The following is a 16257-nucleotide window of genomic DNA, read 5'->3' as shown; positions in this document are numbered from 1 at the left end:
GTACTATTTGTTGAAAAGACTTATTTTTTAATCAAATTGTCTTGCCACCCTTGTCAATGATCGTTCAATCATATATATGAGAGTTTCTTTCTGGGCTGTGTATTTTATTCCAGTAGTGTATATATTTGTCTTTATGCCAGTATCACACTGTTTTGATTGCTGTAGTTTTGTAGTAAGTTTTGAAATCAGGAAGTTTTAGTTCTCCAATTTTATTCTTCTTTTTAAAGTTTTTAAACAAATATTTTTAAGAGAGAGAATAAAAGAATCAGAGAGAGGGGGTGAGGGGAGAGAGAGAGAGAGAGAGAGAGAGAGAGAGAGAGAGAGAGAGAGAGAGAGAGAGGAAGAGAGAGAGAGAGGAAGAAAGAAAAGAAAGAAAGAAAGAAAGAAAGAAAGAAAGAAAGAAAGAAAGAAAGAAAGAAAGAAAGAAACATCAATGAGAGAGAGACACATCGATTGATTGCCTCCTGGACACACCCTGACTGGGGCCAGGAATTGAGCCTGCAACTGAGGTATGTAGTTTTGACAGGAATTGAACCAGGGATCCTTTAGTCTGACACTCTATCCACTGAGCCAAATCGGCTAGGGCTGCTGAGTATTTAAAAAAAAAAAAATCAATGTTCATAAGAGAAATTGGTCTGTAGTTTTCTTGTGTCCTTGTCTGGCTTTGATATCAGAGTAATACTGGCCTCACAGAATAAGTGAGGAAATGTTCTCTCTTTAAATTTTTTTGGAGAAATTTAAGATATGTTGGTATTAGTTTTTTAGATGTTTGGTAGAATTCACTAGTGAAGCAATCAAGACCAGGGCTTTACTTTGTTGAGAGACTTTTTCTTATTTTTTATTACTGATTCAATCTCAATATTAGTTATAGATATATTCAGATTTTTTATTTCTTTCTGATTAGATTTGGTAGGTTTTGTGTTTTTTAGAAATTTTTCCATTTCATCTGTATCCAATTTGTTGGTGTATGGTTGTAATTACTACTCTCATTATATTTTTATTTCGGTAGAATCAGTAGTAATGATCTCATTTTCATTCCTGATATTTGTAATTTGAGTCTTCTCTGTTTTTTTCTTAGGCTATCTAGCTTAAGGTTTGTCAATTTTGTTGATATTTTTGAATAACTAACTTTTGGTTTCATTGATTATTTTTTCTATTGTTTTTCTATTCTCTATTTCACTTATCTTTGTACTAACTTTTCTTATATCCTTCCTTTTGCTAGTTTTGGGTTAAGTTTTTTTTCTCCCCTAGTTTTTTAGGTTGTTGACTTGAGTTCTTTTTTTTTTTTTTAATCTAAGAATTTATAGCTTTATATCTCCTCCTTAACATGGCTTTCACTGCATCTCATAAGGTTTTATATGTTGTGCTTTAATTTTCATTCATTTGAAAGTATTTTCTAATTTCTCTTGTGATTTATTCTTCAATCTATTGGCTGTTTAAGAATGTATTGTTTAAATTTAACAGTTTTGTGAATTTTTCAGATTTTCTTTTGTAACTGACTTCTAACTTTATCCATTGTGATCAGAAAAGTCACTTTGTATATCTATCTTTGTGAATCTAAAGACTTAATTTGTGGCCTAAAAGATGGTCTATTCTAGAAAGTGTCCTATGTGCACTTGAGTAGAATTTGTATGTTATTGTTGTATAGGTTGTTGTGTGTGAGTCTGTGAGATCTAGGTGGTTTATGGTGCTGAGTCCTCTATTTCTTTACTTATCTTCTATCTGGTTGTTCCATTCTTTTTTTTTTTTTTTTTTTTAAATATATTTTATTGATTTTTGTACAGAGAGAAAGGGAGAGAGATAGAGAGTTAGAAACATCGATGGGATAGTCATCGACCAGCTGCCTCTTGCACACCCCCTACTGGGGATATGCCCACAACCAAAGTACATGCCTTGACCGGAATCGAACCCGGGACCCTCAGTCCCCAAGCCAATGCTCTATCCATTGAGCCAAACCAGTTTCAGCTGGTTGTTCCATTCTTATGAGTAGGATATTGAGGCCTCCAACTATTATTATAGAACTATTCCCTTTTTCATTTTTTCAGGTATTGCTTTATATATTTTGATGGTCTGTCATTAGATGCATAAATGCTTGCAATATTGGTATCTTATTGCTGTATCAAACCTTTTATAAATCTGTAATGTCATTCTTTGTCTCTTATAACCTTTTTTTCACTAGTATAGTCACCCCTAATTTACATAGAAAGTATTTTTCCCCATCTTTTCTTTTTCAACCTGTTTGTGCCCCTGAATCTCAAGTGCATCTCTTAAGACAACATATAGTTGTGCTATGTGTTTTCACCAATGCCAGTCTCTGACTTTTGACCAAAAAGTTTAGTCCATTTATATTTGAAGTAATTACTGATAAGAAGGGAGTTCTGTAATTGTGCCATTTCTTATCTGTATGCCTTATGGTTTTGTCCCTCATTTTCTGCATTCTTGTCTTCTTTTGTGTTTAGTTGATTTTTTTTTTTGCAGTGTAATATTTAAGTCATTTCTCATTCTCTTTTGCATATATCCTATGGCTATATTTTGTGTAGTTACCATGTGAATTACTTTTAACATCTTTTTTTTTTTTAAATATATATTTTATTGATTTTTTTTTACAGAGAGGAAGGGAGAGAGAGAGCTAGAAACGTCGATGAGAGAGAAGCATCGACCAGCTGCCTCTTGCACACCCCCTACTGGGGATGTGCCCGCAACCCAGGTACATGCCCTTGACTGGAATCGAACCTGGGACCTTTCAGTCCGCAGACCGACGCTCTACCACTGAGCCAAACCGGCTTCAGCTACTTTTAACATCTTAAAGTTATATATTCTAAATAGAATTTATACAAGCTTAGGTAATAGTTCTTCAACCTGATTTGTTTGTCCATATTTACCGGCAGTAGAAAGTTTCCATATTTGAATTAACTAGTTAATAATTGAGTGATTTCATATTCTTAAAATATGCTATCTTGAAAGTATATGTACCCAAGAATTGCACAGAACAGTTAAAAAAAATCAGAAGCAGATAATATTTGTTTAAATGAGGAGAGAAAAGGAAAGAGGAAATTAATGAATGATAAAAAGGAAGCTGATATCAAAAATAGGGAACATTATTTGAGTTAGGGAACCATTCTCATGTGGTTTTGTCATAATGTGATAGGGTTTTAGATAATGTCTTAATAATAGTATGACATCCTTAATTGGACTCACATTTAATTACGTTAATTGAGGGAACAGATTTGGAATGTTCATGATTATTACATTTCAATTAGGCCTGAAAACTTCAACTGTGAATGAATAATGAGAATAATGAATCTTAATCGGCTATACAAAAAAAAAAAATTCATCCAGTGTAAAGTGTAATTCAAGCTATTTCTGCAGTATGAACATGTTGAATTGGAGGCAGATGCAGTACTCATATCTATTAGAAGCAATATGGTGTTGTGGTTGAAGACTCAGACTGGTGCTGGGTTCCAGCCCCAACTTCACATGGGTGAGTTACTTAAACTCTTTTGCCTCAGAGTTGTTATCTGTAAAAGGTGATGATGTTAATGATAGCACCTACCATATGTACTTGATTCCCTTACTAATCCTTACTAAATTTCTCCTTCTCCTTTCGTTTATATCCTCATGTGAATTAGGAGATTGAACTAGATGGTCTAAATTTCTAAGTGTAGGAGTGGAACTCAGAAAAGGGAATTGAAAAGTTTGTGTCCCATGGAGTATTGTGAAGGTAAAAAAGATACTAAAGCGAGGTTATAGACAGAGAAGGCCTAAGCTTGGAATAGTTGGGGTTTCATCACAGTAGAGATACTTTAACAGATTGAATAACAATGTTGGCGTTGGAGAAGCCCTCACAATAGCATGGCTCGACTCATTTTAGAGAAGGGAATCATCCGTTTATGTTCTCCTCCCCCCATTTCTTCTGTTGTCACTATTAGTAGCTCACTAAGAGCCTCCCAAAAGGAATTTCTTCTGAGTGTTCCGATAGAGAGCAGCTTTAATTTTGTGAAAACACAAGTGTTTTTCTTGACATTGCTCCATGTGGGTGAAGCAGACCTTTGAGGAAGCTGATAAGAATGGTGACGGCTTATTGAATATTGAAGAGATACACCAATTGATGCATAAACTAAATGTCAACCTACCCCGAAGAAAAGTCAGACAAATGTTTCAGGTACGTTTTTGACAGTCAAGTTTGCCTTAGCTAAAATGCACATGAGTGGTTATTAGTATATTTGGGTATTTTAAAGGGCTATTTTTTGGGGGAAGCTAGTATTACCTGCTGTGTATTGCTTTGTTTTTCTTTGATGAACAGAGACATTTTGTTCCTTCAAGGGAAAAACACACTTTCATTTATAATTTCACTTCCTAAACTGCCTTGTTGCTCTTTTCAGAGAGTGATCATAAGCATCTGACCTAACAAATAATGGAGTAAATGTGATCAAGTCTCCTAGAGAGGGTGGCAATATCTCACCTGTCCACCTCACAGACTGTTGTGAGGATCAGAATAAAGACATGAAAAAAAAATTGCACTTGTTGAAATCCCCAAGAGTCCTTTGTTTTGTTTTAGATGAGTTTAAAATTCAGAATCCATAGGACTTAGAAGTGCTGTATCACTGCTACTCTTTAGGGAGCTCTCCCCAAGTTTCTTCAACTGCCTGTTGGTATTAGATGAGATGCTCCTTTCCTGTTGGTAATTCCTTGAGAAAAAAATCCTTGGGACCAAACTTAGCCCTCCATATAATGTGTAGAAGTCAGCTCTGCTAAGTTTGAGTTAGTGTGAAGACAGTGTTAGATTATTAGTAACTAGAGGCCCCACACACGAAGATTCATGCAGGAATGGGCCTTCCTTCCCCTGGCTGCCAGCACCACCTTTGCTTTGATTGAAGCCACCTTTCCATGATGCCCAGAGACCCCCAGCAGCAGAATGCCTGTGTCGCTGCCATGGCAATGACACAAGCATCTCGCCTCTAGCTGCTCAGTGCCTGTGTATGCAATATAACCTGCCATCTTTGTTGGGTTAATTTGCATATTCATCCCTGATTGGCTGGTGGGCATTGCAAAGGTATGGTCAATTTGCAACTTTCTCTTTTATTAGTGTAGATTACTGGGATATGAATTCAGGAAAGCCTCTTCTTTGGAGGTAAGTCACATGAATAATCCATGATTTGCAATGATTTTCTCATTGACTACATAGGTGGTATTTTGTACCTCTAAAAAGAAGTATAGGGGGTAAATATTTTATGATCTTTTGTTCTTTGTTTTCTAACCACTTGTCCTTAGAGGGGGTAAGGGCAGAAACAATGAATGGAAGGTGGAGGCTGGCTTCCATCTGTGATCTCTACAGTGGTCCTGTCATTTGAAACTCTAGGCTGGATATGGTCTGCATTGTAGGGAACTTGGTCCCAGTGCACCAGAGAACAACCTGAGAGGAAGGAATGAGATATGCTGTAGAGGAAATCCCAGAGATAGAATGAGGGACTTTGGAATGGGTTGTCATGTATTTTGTGATTTCTCTTTAAACTGTGTAAAAAAGATTTGCCATGTTCCTGGCTCTCTCTGTGATATCTCACTTTTGTCCTGTTGTGAACTCCACATCCCCATCTGAACCTTTCCATAGGAGGTGTTCATAGTACTGAAGAGGTAGCTGCTGATTGAATCAGAGTGGCCAACCTTAAAAAAGGAGGGTAAAGTTTATGTCTACAAAAATAATAATTTTCTTGGTACTTTTTGGAAGATAGGGTAGAAACGTAAGATATTGATCTATTTTTACTTCTGTGTTTTTCCACTTCAGACACCTTTTATGTTTAATGCATCAAGCAGTTTAGAGGGTGAATCAGGAAATGTGTATGTCAAAGGTCTCTGGGCTCACAGGAAACCCTTTAGAGAAGTTTTAAGAAAACATTAAAGGTCTCTTTTTATGACATTTGATTTAAAGAACTGATCAGACCAGAAGTGAGTGGAGAAGCTGTTGGGCCTGCAGCTGCATGTAGAACATTGCTGCTGGGCCTTGCTTCTTGTAGGGTTCTGTAAGTACTTTTGGTGGGAGAATCAAGGATCTTAGTATTATTTCAGGAACATTCTCTCTCTTAATTTTTTAAAAAAATATATTTTATTGATATTTTACAGAGAGGAAGGGAGAGAGATAGAGAGCTAGAAACGTCGATGAGAGAGAAACATCAACCAGCTGCCTCTTACACACCCCCTACTGGGGATGTGCCCGCAACCAAGGTACATGCCCTTGACTGGAATCAAACCCGGGACCTTTTAGTCCGCAGACCAATGCTCTACCACTGAGCCAAACCGATTTCGGCTCTCTCTTAATTTTTACTGAATTGTTAATAAAGACATTAAAGCCTCCCTAACATTTTCTTTGATTATTTATTCCAATGCAAGATTCAAGTGATTTTTAATATTTATTTATTTATTTAAAAAATATATTCTTACTAATTTCAGAGTAGAAGGGAGAGGGAGAGAGAGATAGAAACATTAATGATGAGAGAGAATCATTCATCAGCTGCCTCCTCCATGCCCCCTACTGGGGATTGGGTCTGCAACCAGAATTGAACAAAGGACTCTGGTCCATAGGCCAATGCTCTATCCACTGAGCCAAACCAGCTAGGGCTCAACTGACTTTCAAAAAAAATAAAATCATTTAATGTATAGATAGCTTCTTTTGAAATCTTTGATGCTATGATTTAAACATCAGAATTTTACTATTCTTAATTTCTTAGGCATACATAAGGAAGTCTTGAAAAATATTTCATCTCTGTAGCCAGGGTTAGATATTTTGAAACAAAATTATGGAAGAAACATGACCATTAGACCTAATTTCTTAGGATCCAAAAACTCTACAACCAGGAGGCTCAAACACCCAAATTGATATTCCATGGACCAGTCTATCTCTACTTTTAAAGTGACAGAAGGCAATGGCAATCAGCCTCACAAAGAAACTTGGGTATGATTAAATATTAGTCAAAGCGTTTGCTCATAAAAACTTTGACTTTCAAATCTATGTTTAAAATCATATCACAGCTGCCTGTACTTCACAAAATCTAGTATTTCAAAATGCCATTGATTCCTTGTCAGTTTTTGTTCAGTTGCAATTATGTACATGTAGAATGAAGAAGAGCATGTAAATGGATTGATTTTTCATGATATATTCCCAACAGTTTTATGACAAATTCATTCAATCAGAAGGAAGATACATGGTGAAAGATTCTTTCTTAATAATTGCTAGAAACAAATAATTTGAACTACCAATCCACGCAGATGGATTTTTCAGATTTCTGTGGAATAAAGGCAAAGAGGTACCCATGATGCTGATGGCTGTAAGAGCTGTAAGCTAACAATGCAAAATCAGCAGAGCTTCTGTCATAGATAAATTTATATGTGATTGAAAAGCAGCTCAGAAAGTGATGAGAGACTGGCATTTTTTTAATGTGTTTATTGTGTCTTCTTTTGTTTATGATAGCTTGGACATATGATAGCTTTTTCATTAGTTTCTTTAAAACTTTTGGTTTAATTGTTCACCTTTGTCTGTCCATTTGTTTTCTATGTCATTGCTTTCTGCTTTTGCTTATAATTTATTTCTATTTTTCTTTAGCTTATTTTTTCTAGATTTTTAAGTTGAATTATTAACTTCTCTATTTTTTTAATTTACTTTGCTTTCAAATAAATTGAAAACTTCAAGTTTCCTCTATTGCTTTCACTTCATCACACAAATTTTAATATGTGATGCATATTTTAATATGTGGTTCACTTCTATATGTTTTAGTTTCTGTTTAGAAGGGTATTATGTTGTTCTGACACACAGTGTTTTTTTTTAACTTTCTTTGTTGATTTATAAATTTACAGTTCTGAGAGAAATTAGTTTTTAAAATAAGCTTGATTCTTTATAATTTGTGATGTTGCTTGTAGCCTAATAGATAGCCAATTTTAAAACTGATCCATTTGTGCTAGGAAAGAATGTTTACCATTTGTAAAATGTGCACTCTCTTTTTCATAGTAAATATTTACCAGCACTGAATTTCCTGTTTTAAACTCTCACCCTGACGTGATTTTAATGTGCCTCTTTCAGGAAGCTGATACTGATGAGAATCAGGGAACTCTGACATTTGAAGAGTTCTGTGTTTTTTACAAAATGATGTCATTGAGACGGGACCTTTATTTGTTGCTCTTGAGCTACAGTGACAAGAAAGATCACCTAACTGTGGAAGAACTGGCTCAGTTTTTGAAGGTGGAACAAAAGGTATTATTAGACTACTGAGTTGAATGTTTACTTAAAAATATTTGTGAAAGATGCAAGGTATTTTCTTCGGGTTGGATGTAGATATAGTTTAAATTTAGGGTAGAGGTAGAAACATCACAATTCCAAAAAAATCTTACTATGAGTTATTTAAAACGTGTTTCAGCAGCTTTTTAAAGAGGGAATGATAAATTGAACACATATAATTTTTTACCTTAAAGATGTTGAGCATAGATATGTATATTTTTACAAAAAGTAAACAATGGTAACTTACACATTTCATTTTAGTCACAATAGTAATTTTCTTTATAATAACAATGTAGCTAAGTATTTATTAACTATGACATAAATCCTAACTACCAATATAATAATTCATTGGTAATTCTGATGGGAAATTGGCATTTGACCATATGAGAAGGCTAAGTAAATTAAGTCCTGATTAGCAAAGGGAATTCCTAAATATATTTAAATAAGATCTTTTAATATTGTGTCAGCTGAATTGTGGCCAAGTCTTGTTTTTTTGCACATATATATATATATATATATATATATATATATATATTACCTTAAACTCTGTTTCTCATTAATTTTTTCCCCAGCTTTATTGAGGTTTACTTGATGAATAAAAATAGTAAAGGTGTACAATATGATGTTTTGATATATATATGTATACATTGTGAAATGATGATCTCAATGCTAATTAACGTAATAGTATTCAACACCTCATATAGCTATGATTTTGTGTGTGTGTGTGTGTGTGTGTGTAGCAAAAATACTTAAGATCAGCTCTCTTAGCAAATTTTAAGTATATAATACAATATTATTAGCTATAGTCACCATGTTGTCCATAAGGTCTCCAGATCTTATTCAATCATTCAACATTGTTCTCCTACACTCCCAACCCCCCAGTCCTACTCTCTGCTTCTATCATTTTGACTTTTTTACATTTCATATATAAATGTAATATTGTATCACATTTCACTTAGCATCATTCCTTTAGGATTTAAACATGTCACAAATAGCAGGAATGGTTTGATCAGTGGAACCTCTATAAAAAGAAACCCTAAACTAGTGGAGTGGGGGAAGCAGGCTGGAGAGTTCCCCACTTGGTGAACACATAGAAATGCTTAGCGGCAAGGAGTCTTCACATATCCCCCCTCTGTGCCCTATGCATCCTTCCATTTGTCTGCTCCTGAGTGATACACTTTATAATAAACAAGTAACAGTAAGTGAAGCACTTTTCTGAATTCTGTGAGTCATTCTAGTGAATTATGGAAACAAAGCCATGGGAAAGGACAAAGATTTTTCCCTTTGATTAAACTTTAGGCAGCCTCTTGTGAGCGCTTTTTTTTTTTTTTTTTTTTTAAACCAGGCCCCGTCCTTGCACCTTGTCTCCAAAACTCAGCTGAAACAAGAATCCTGAAACAAAAATCAGTTAAACCAGAACCATCTGATCACCCTCCACATCTGAAAAAATTCCTGATCTATGTTCTCCACAAGGTGTTATTTGGCTTGCCTCCAGCAGGAACTTGATTTGGTCAATTCAGCCAGGATCCCTCTTATCCCTGATGTTTTCTCCACCAAGCCCCAGCCTGCTCTTTGGTTACAAATCTCCATGGGTTCATCCTGTATTTGGAATTGAATCAGTTGTATACTGAGTTTTCCCTTATTGCAGTACACAGTGATTAAAATCTTCTTTTACTGCTCTAACTACTGGTTTTTCTTTGACAGAACCCCCAAATTGTAGTAGGGTAGGTAGAAAAGGGGATAACCTGACACTTCATTTGTGGCTGGTGTCTGAGCTGGGAGCAGACCATGGACTAAGCTCTTAGCCTGTGGGTCTAATGGTAACTCTCCATAGTTAGTGCGCCCAGTTAATGTCAGACAATCAGGGAGTTGGTTAGTGTAGGAAAAGACACTAGACCTGGTAATACTTTGCTCCATTACCTCAATCTCATACATTTTAGGAATAACAGATTCAGATTTTGTAATTTTGTTGTTGCTTTTTGAAGGATGAAACCAGATAGTAATAGCAAAATGTTTTATCTAAATCAATAATTTTACTTAGTTTGGTAATTTGGCAAAGGCAGAGATGCCCTATTAATGTCAGCAATAAGACAGGTAGAAAATGGGAACAGACTGATGAATCTCAGAGGGAAGGTGAGGATGGGAAGAGATTAACCAAAGAATTTATATGCATATATGCATAACTCATGGACACAGATAATAGTGTGGTAAACGCCTGGGTTGGGGGGAGGGCTGGGCTAAAAGGGGCCAATGAGGGGGAAAAGGGGTACATTGTCTTACTTTCAATAATAAAGATTAAAAAAAAAGAAATTGGGAAAGGCGTAATTTAAAAAACAACAACACTAAGATAATGTGGCCTTTCTACATTTCTACTTCTCTGTTTCCTGCAATTATAACTACTCTCCATTCTCATCTGAAGAGCACTTCATAGCAAAGTGGAATGATCATTAGACCGGGAGCCCACAAGGCCTACATTCCATGCCCTGTAAACTTTATTGGTTGGAAACTCTTAGGCAGATCAATCAATATGGTTTCTGAGCCTGGTTTCTTGATCTACACAAAGGGGAGCTGACATCTCCCTTCCCTATCTCACAATGTCAAATTGAAAACTGATTGGAATGATGACTGAGAAAACCCTTTGACAGATATTCACAAGCACAGCAATGTGAGAAATTAAAATTAAAATGTTTAAAGCTACTGACTTTCATTTCAGTTGAGTTAGTGGAATCAACCTAATCCATTTGAATAGCAATAGTGGATGTCATTTGTTTTGGGCCCGTGTGTCTTCCCTCCATTTGGTTATAGTGGCATTCAACCAGTGAATTTTATTTGGGGAAAATAGAAGCCAGTGTTCTGTGACATCTGCCCCTTGCAGATGTATCCAGTTTAATTTTCTAAATTAGCTAGAAGCTGCATATGAGAATAACCTGGAAAAAAAAAAAAAAGAAAGATACATCAAGAGGCATAAACCATAAAGAAAAATATTAATGTCCTGAAACTTTAAATTTATATGTGGTCAAATATTATCAATATAAAATATTAAGTACAAACTGGGAAAATATTTCTAATATATAAAAGATAGAAATAGTGAACTTCTGTAATATGGATAGGTCTATCATAGGTTATTGAGGAAAAAAATCCAATAGAAAAATGGACAAAATATTTGCAAGTTATAAAAATTTCACAAAAAGTCAATAAACCTATGGAAAATGTTCACACTTCATAAGTTATTTAGAAATGTGAAATAAGACCAAGAGAACAGTTTTACTCATCAAATTAATAAAGGTTTGAAAAAATACTACACAAAATGATGTCCATTTCTTATATTTTTGGTGAAGTTATAGACTCATATAATCTTTTTACAGGTCAGTTTACTTATCAAATTTTACATAATTTATTATACTTTGACCACTCCATTTTACTTTTATTAATTTATCCTAAGGAAATAATTGTGTATAGAGAAAAACTTATAAAGTTGTGCATTTCAGCATTCTTTAAAATAGAGAAAAATTGGATGTGATCTAAATCTGAGGCAAGAGAGACATTAATCCAGAATCTTGTGGGGTTTTGAGTTTTAAAACAGGATTTTCACAATGAAACACATCTGAGCCAATTTGATCCATATGACAGTATGTCATTCGTTTGTTTCTGGTGGCATGAGATTGGTGTAGACACCACAGTATTAAATTTACTCTGTTGGAAATAAAATCCACTGCTGGCCACATATGTCATCAAGGATTATGTGAAATCATTCACCCATGGGTCAGATTTTTATTTTACTGAGGCCTCCTGAAAATTGAGTTTATGTCTTTGACAGTTCTAAGTGCTATTTGATTAGGACTTTCATCTGTAAAATGTGCATGTATTAAGGGAAATTTTTACTCTTTTATATCCTTGAAGAAGCGCTAGATAAGCAATAAGCTACCTGGCTGAGGTTTTTCTTGCATCTACAGATAAGGATCATGGACATCTACCAGTCTGTGTATCCAAAGTACGAGAGCTGTTTGAGTTTATTCATTTCAGTCTCCACCTCCCCTCCCTCGTGTTTGCCAAAACATAACCAACCTGTCTCTCCAGAGTTCAGTTTCTTGGCACTGGGGGTGCATGTGTTTTGTGTTCAATCTTTTTGAGATTTTTGGTTCAGGATGATCATTTGATTGAATTCTCCCATCCTCCTTGACAATGTTTTTTAGCAAGCTGCTGCCCTCTTTTTATCTTTTTTTCCCTAAGGACTAAGAAGAGAGGAAGGGAGGGCAGAAATGTTGAAGCACCCTTATAGTTTGAAAAACCTCCTAGTTAGTGATTAAGAGCAAAGGCTAACTGCATGTGTAAGACAAAAGCAGATTTCTTTTCATGCAGTTCTTTCATCTGAAATATGCATGGGGGTGTTCATTCCAGGGGCATTTTCAGGGCTTTTCTGATCCTGTACTAGAGGGTCCTCCTCTTCTGTAACTTCGTTTATCTGACATAAACTTGTACATCATGTTTTTGAGGTTGTTCTACCAGTTGCTCCTTTTTCTTCTTTGTTCTGAGAGAGAATAAGCCACCAAATTTGTGGTAGTCTGTTACAGCAGCCCTAGGAAATGAACACACCAATCCATGAAAGCGAAACCTAAAGATGTTTACATAAAAAGTCTCTTAATAAAATAGTCTGGCCAGAGAATGCCACAGTGAAGCCCACGAGTCAGGAAGCTCTATTCATGAATATAGAGCATCCAACCACTTTTTATTGCCATAGTTTAAATATGTTTTTATTTTATTTTTTAAAATATGTTTATTGATTTCAGAGGGCGAGAGAGTCAGAAACATCAATGATGAGAGAGAATCACTGATCAGCTGCCTCAGCCCGCAACCCAGGCAAGTGCCCTTCAGTCTGCTGGCCAATGCTCTATCCATTGAGCCAAACTGGCCAGGGCTAAATATGTTTTTAAATAGCCAATTTAAAAAATGAGTTTTAAATAGCTAGGGCTTATGACATATTTGAGGAAATTCTCTACTATTAAAGTGAAGAGACCAAGGTAAGCAAATAGAGTCAAGAAACTTGGAGGACATTTTAAAAATGGATAAAAGATTCAGAGGAAGAAAAGGACAATAAATGGTTTAGAACATAAAGTTGAGAACATTGCATATAAAGAAATGGAGAATAGAGAGGAAAGAGAAGGAAATCAGTAGATTGATCCAGAAGGTGCACTTTCTGAATAACAGGAATTACAAAAAAAGATAAGCAATAAAAGGGAGAAAATTATCAAATAAATAGTACAACAAAAAATGATTAGCACCAAAAGATAGTAATCTCTAGATAGGCAGGGTTTGCTGAGTGCCAAATCATAGAGAAATTTTGCAGGGCCAAGGATAAAGTAAACATTTGTGATAGGGTCTTAACCAAATGCAGATGAATTGCAGCAATTAAATTTTAAAAAGTATTCTATAAGAAAAGAAACAATCATATAACACACTCAGTGTTCAACATTTGCATAGACAGAACAGTTTACACAGTGAATAGTAATTTAATAAAAATTAATATATAATCATATTGGGAAGATAGGCAGAGGGAGAAAGCCAGTTTTGCTGGTCAAAAGAGCTAAATTTTTATCTAACACATAAATAGTTAATAGATAATGTGTAAAGTATATAAAATAAAAAATAGCATCATTTACATAACTATTAAGAGTATATTGGGAATATGAAGACTCATCCCACAAGGAAAGCTAGGAATGTTTGGCATTTTTAGCTTTCCAATGTGCTTTTGGGTATGGGTGTGTGTGTGTCTGCTTTTAGTCTAAGTATCTTTGTTTTGACTTTTTAAATTAAGGATGTGATACTTTAAATATCTACACATAGATATTTAATTCTTTGTTTAAAGTATTGCATATAATATTACATATCTCTCCTTTCCCCCTTATTGACCTCTCATGGCCACTCCCACCCCCCAGCACATGACCTCACCCCCCTAGTGTCCGCATCCATTGGTTATGCTTATATATACACGCATGCATAGAAGTCCTTTGGTTGATCTCCCCTGCTTTCCCTCTGAGTTTTGATGGTCTGTTCATTAGTTCTCTGTCTCTGAATCTATTTTTGTTCACCAGTTTATGTTGTTCATTAAAAAATATTTTTATTGATTTCAGAGAGGTCACTGGAAAAGCTTTGCTAGAAAACTTGCAAAGGGTCTGGGAATATGATTTTTTTTTTGCTAGCATATTTTGCTTTGAGTTTTGAACTAGTAACATGTTCTTGCTCATCTGCAGTTAGCTCCATTCCAAATAATTGCAATATAAACTCAGTCTTTTTACTTTGTGAGAAGTATTTATCTTGTGGACTGCTTGTGATGAATCTACTTAGTGGGCAGCAGACAAATTAATGATGCTCAAAACCTGCCTTGGTCAGTAGAGTTCCTTGCAGATAGCATGGCTTCATTTATTTATGATAATTTCATATGGTGTCTGGTAATGTTGGCCTCTGAAAAAGTAAGAATTATACATTTTATGCAAAGGATGAATTATACATTATGCAGCTAGTTCGGGGGGAAAGAAGTATTCTGTGTCCTTCAAATAGGAAAAAAAAAAAGCACATACCAGAACTTTTTCCCCCATGAAAAAAAATTAAATGCTATTAAATAGACTGTTTAGAAAAATTAGATTTTGCTAAGTGATAATATCATTTCTGAGAAGTATCACTGAAATATGAAATACTGGCTCACAAGATTAGCCTCCTCTATCATTCTTCATTTTAAAGATCACTGTTAAACTATGGGGCTTAATGGAGTTTTGATCAAATATCCCATCCTTTGTTTGATACTTAATTAAAGAAATTATTCCTGAAGAGTTTACTTTTCCCAGTGACACTAAGTATGTAAGGTTCATGCATATATCATGTCATATATCATGTCCTGCCTTTTGGTGCCTCCCATTAATATTCTTATAAATATTAATTCACTTAATCACCACAGCTACCTTATAAGGAAGCCACAGAGAAAGCAAGTGACTCATTCAAGATCACACCATCAATGACAAGCCATCCAGCTCCAGAGCTTTCTGTTACAGAAGCCTAGCCATCTCACCTATTTTTTTGTTTGTTTTTTCTTACTAACCTTTGTGTTCCTGAATCAATATGACAGGCTGCTCTCATGATTCAGTGGAAGGATATATACAGATAATGCACGGTAGATTTACCTACAACACTCTGTTTTGGTAAAGAATAATTTTCTTTCAACATAAATTTATGATTAGCCAACTTCAGTGTCTGCATTTGCACATAGCTACTAGCTCACAGTGAGTGGATTTTTGGCAATGGATTTATTATTACATTGATTATTAATTCTATTTAATTAATTTTATTGCTTCATAGAGCACATTTTTCTAGTAGTGGAAGGATTATTTTCACTGATTGAATGTGAAAGATACAAGGAAGATTGAGATCATGATCTTCTGCAGAGAGTGGATGTACATTAGTAAATACAAACACTACAAACACCTTCATTAACCCACTTTGCACTATGCTTTTTTAGTGTAGAGCTGTGGTTGGCAAACTGTGGCTCATGAGCCACATGCGGCTCTTTGGCCCCTTGAGTGTGGCTCTTCCACAAAATACCACAGCTTGGGCAAGTCTATTTTGAAGAAGTGGCATTAGAAGAAGTTTAAGTTTAAAAAATTTGGCTCTCAAAAGAAATTTCAATCGCTGTATTGTTGATATTTTGCTCTACTGACTAATGAGTTTGCTGACCACTGATATAGAGGAACACGTATCATGAAATTTCAGGTACTTGACTAATGTTCTGTTTTGTTTAGATGAATAACGTGACAACAGACTATTGCCTTGACATCATAAGAAAATTTGAAGTTTCAGAAGAAAATAAGGCGAAAAACGTTCTTGGCATAGAAGGTAAAATAACAAAAATTCTTAATTTTGCATTTTTATTTTATTTTTTTTATTTTTTATTTTTTAATATATTTTATTGATTTTGTACAGAAAGGAAGGGAGAGAGATAGAGAGTT

The 16257-nt window shown here is 35.0% G+C and overlaps 1 protein-coding gene across 4 annotated transcripts in view; it reads left to right on the top strand.

Annotated features, from left to right (window-relative positions):
- Positions 1 to 16257, top strand: part of PLCH1 (phospholipase C eta 1) — a 181843-nt gene that overhangs the window by 108952 nt on the left and 56634 nt on the right. For all 4 annotated transcript variants that reach the window (XM_036444241.1, XM_036444240.1, XM_036444239.1 and 1 more), the window contains exons 5-7: positions 4033 to 4162; positions 8069 to 8239; positions 16051 to 16144. In XM_036444241.1, the coding sequence (XP_036300134.1) occupies positions 4033 to 4162; positions 8069 to 8239; positions 16051 to 16144 (395 nt within the window). The remainder of the gene's footprint in view (positions 1 to 4032; positions 4163 to 8068; positions 8240 to 16050; positions 16145 to 16257) is intronic.

Source organism: Pipistrellus kuhlii, unplaced genomic scaffold, assembly GCF_014108245.1.
Source record: "Pipistrellus kuhlii isolate mPipKuh1 unplaced genomic scaffold, mPipKuh1.p scaffold_m20_p_2, whole genome shotgun sequence".
NCBI lineage: Eukaryota > Metazoa > Chordata > Mammalia > Chiroptera > Vespertilionidae > Pipistrellus > Pipistrellus kuhlii.
Note: the sequence above shows the minus strand (reverse complement) of the source record. Positions and strands in the feature narration are given on the sequence as shown.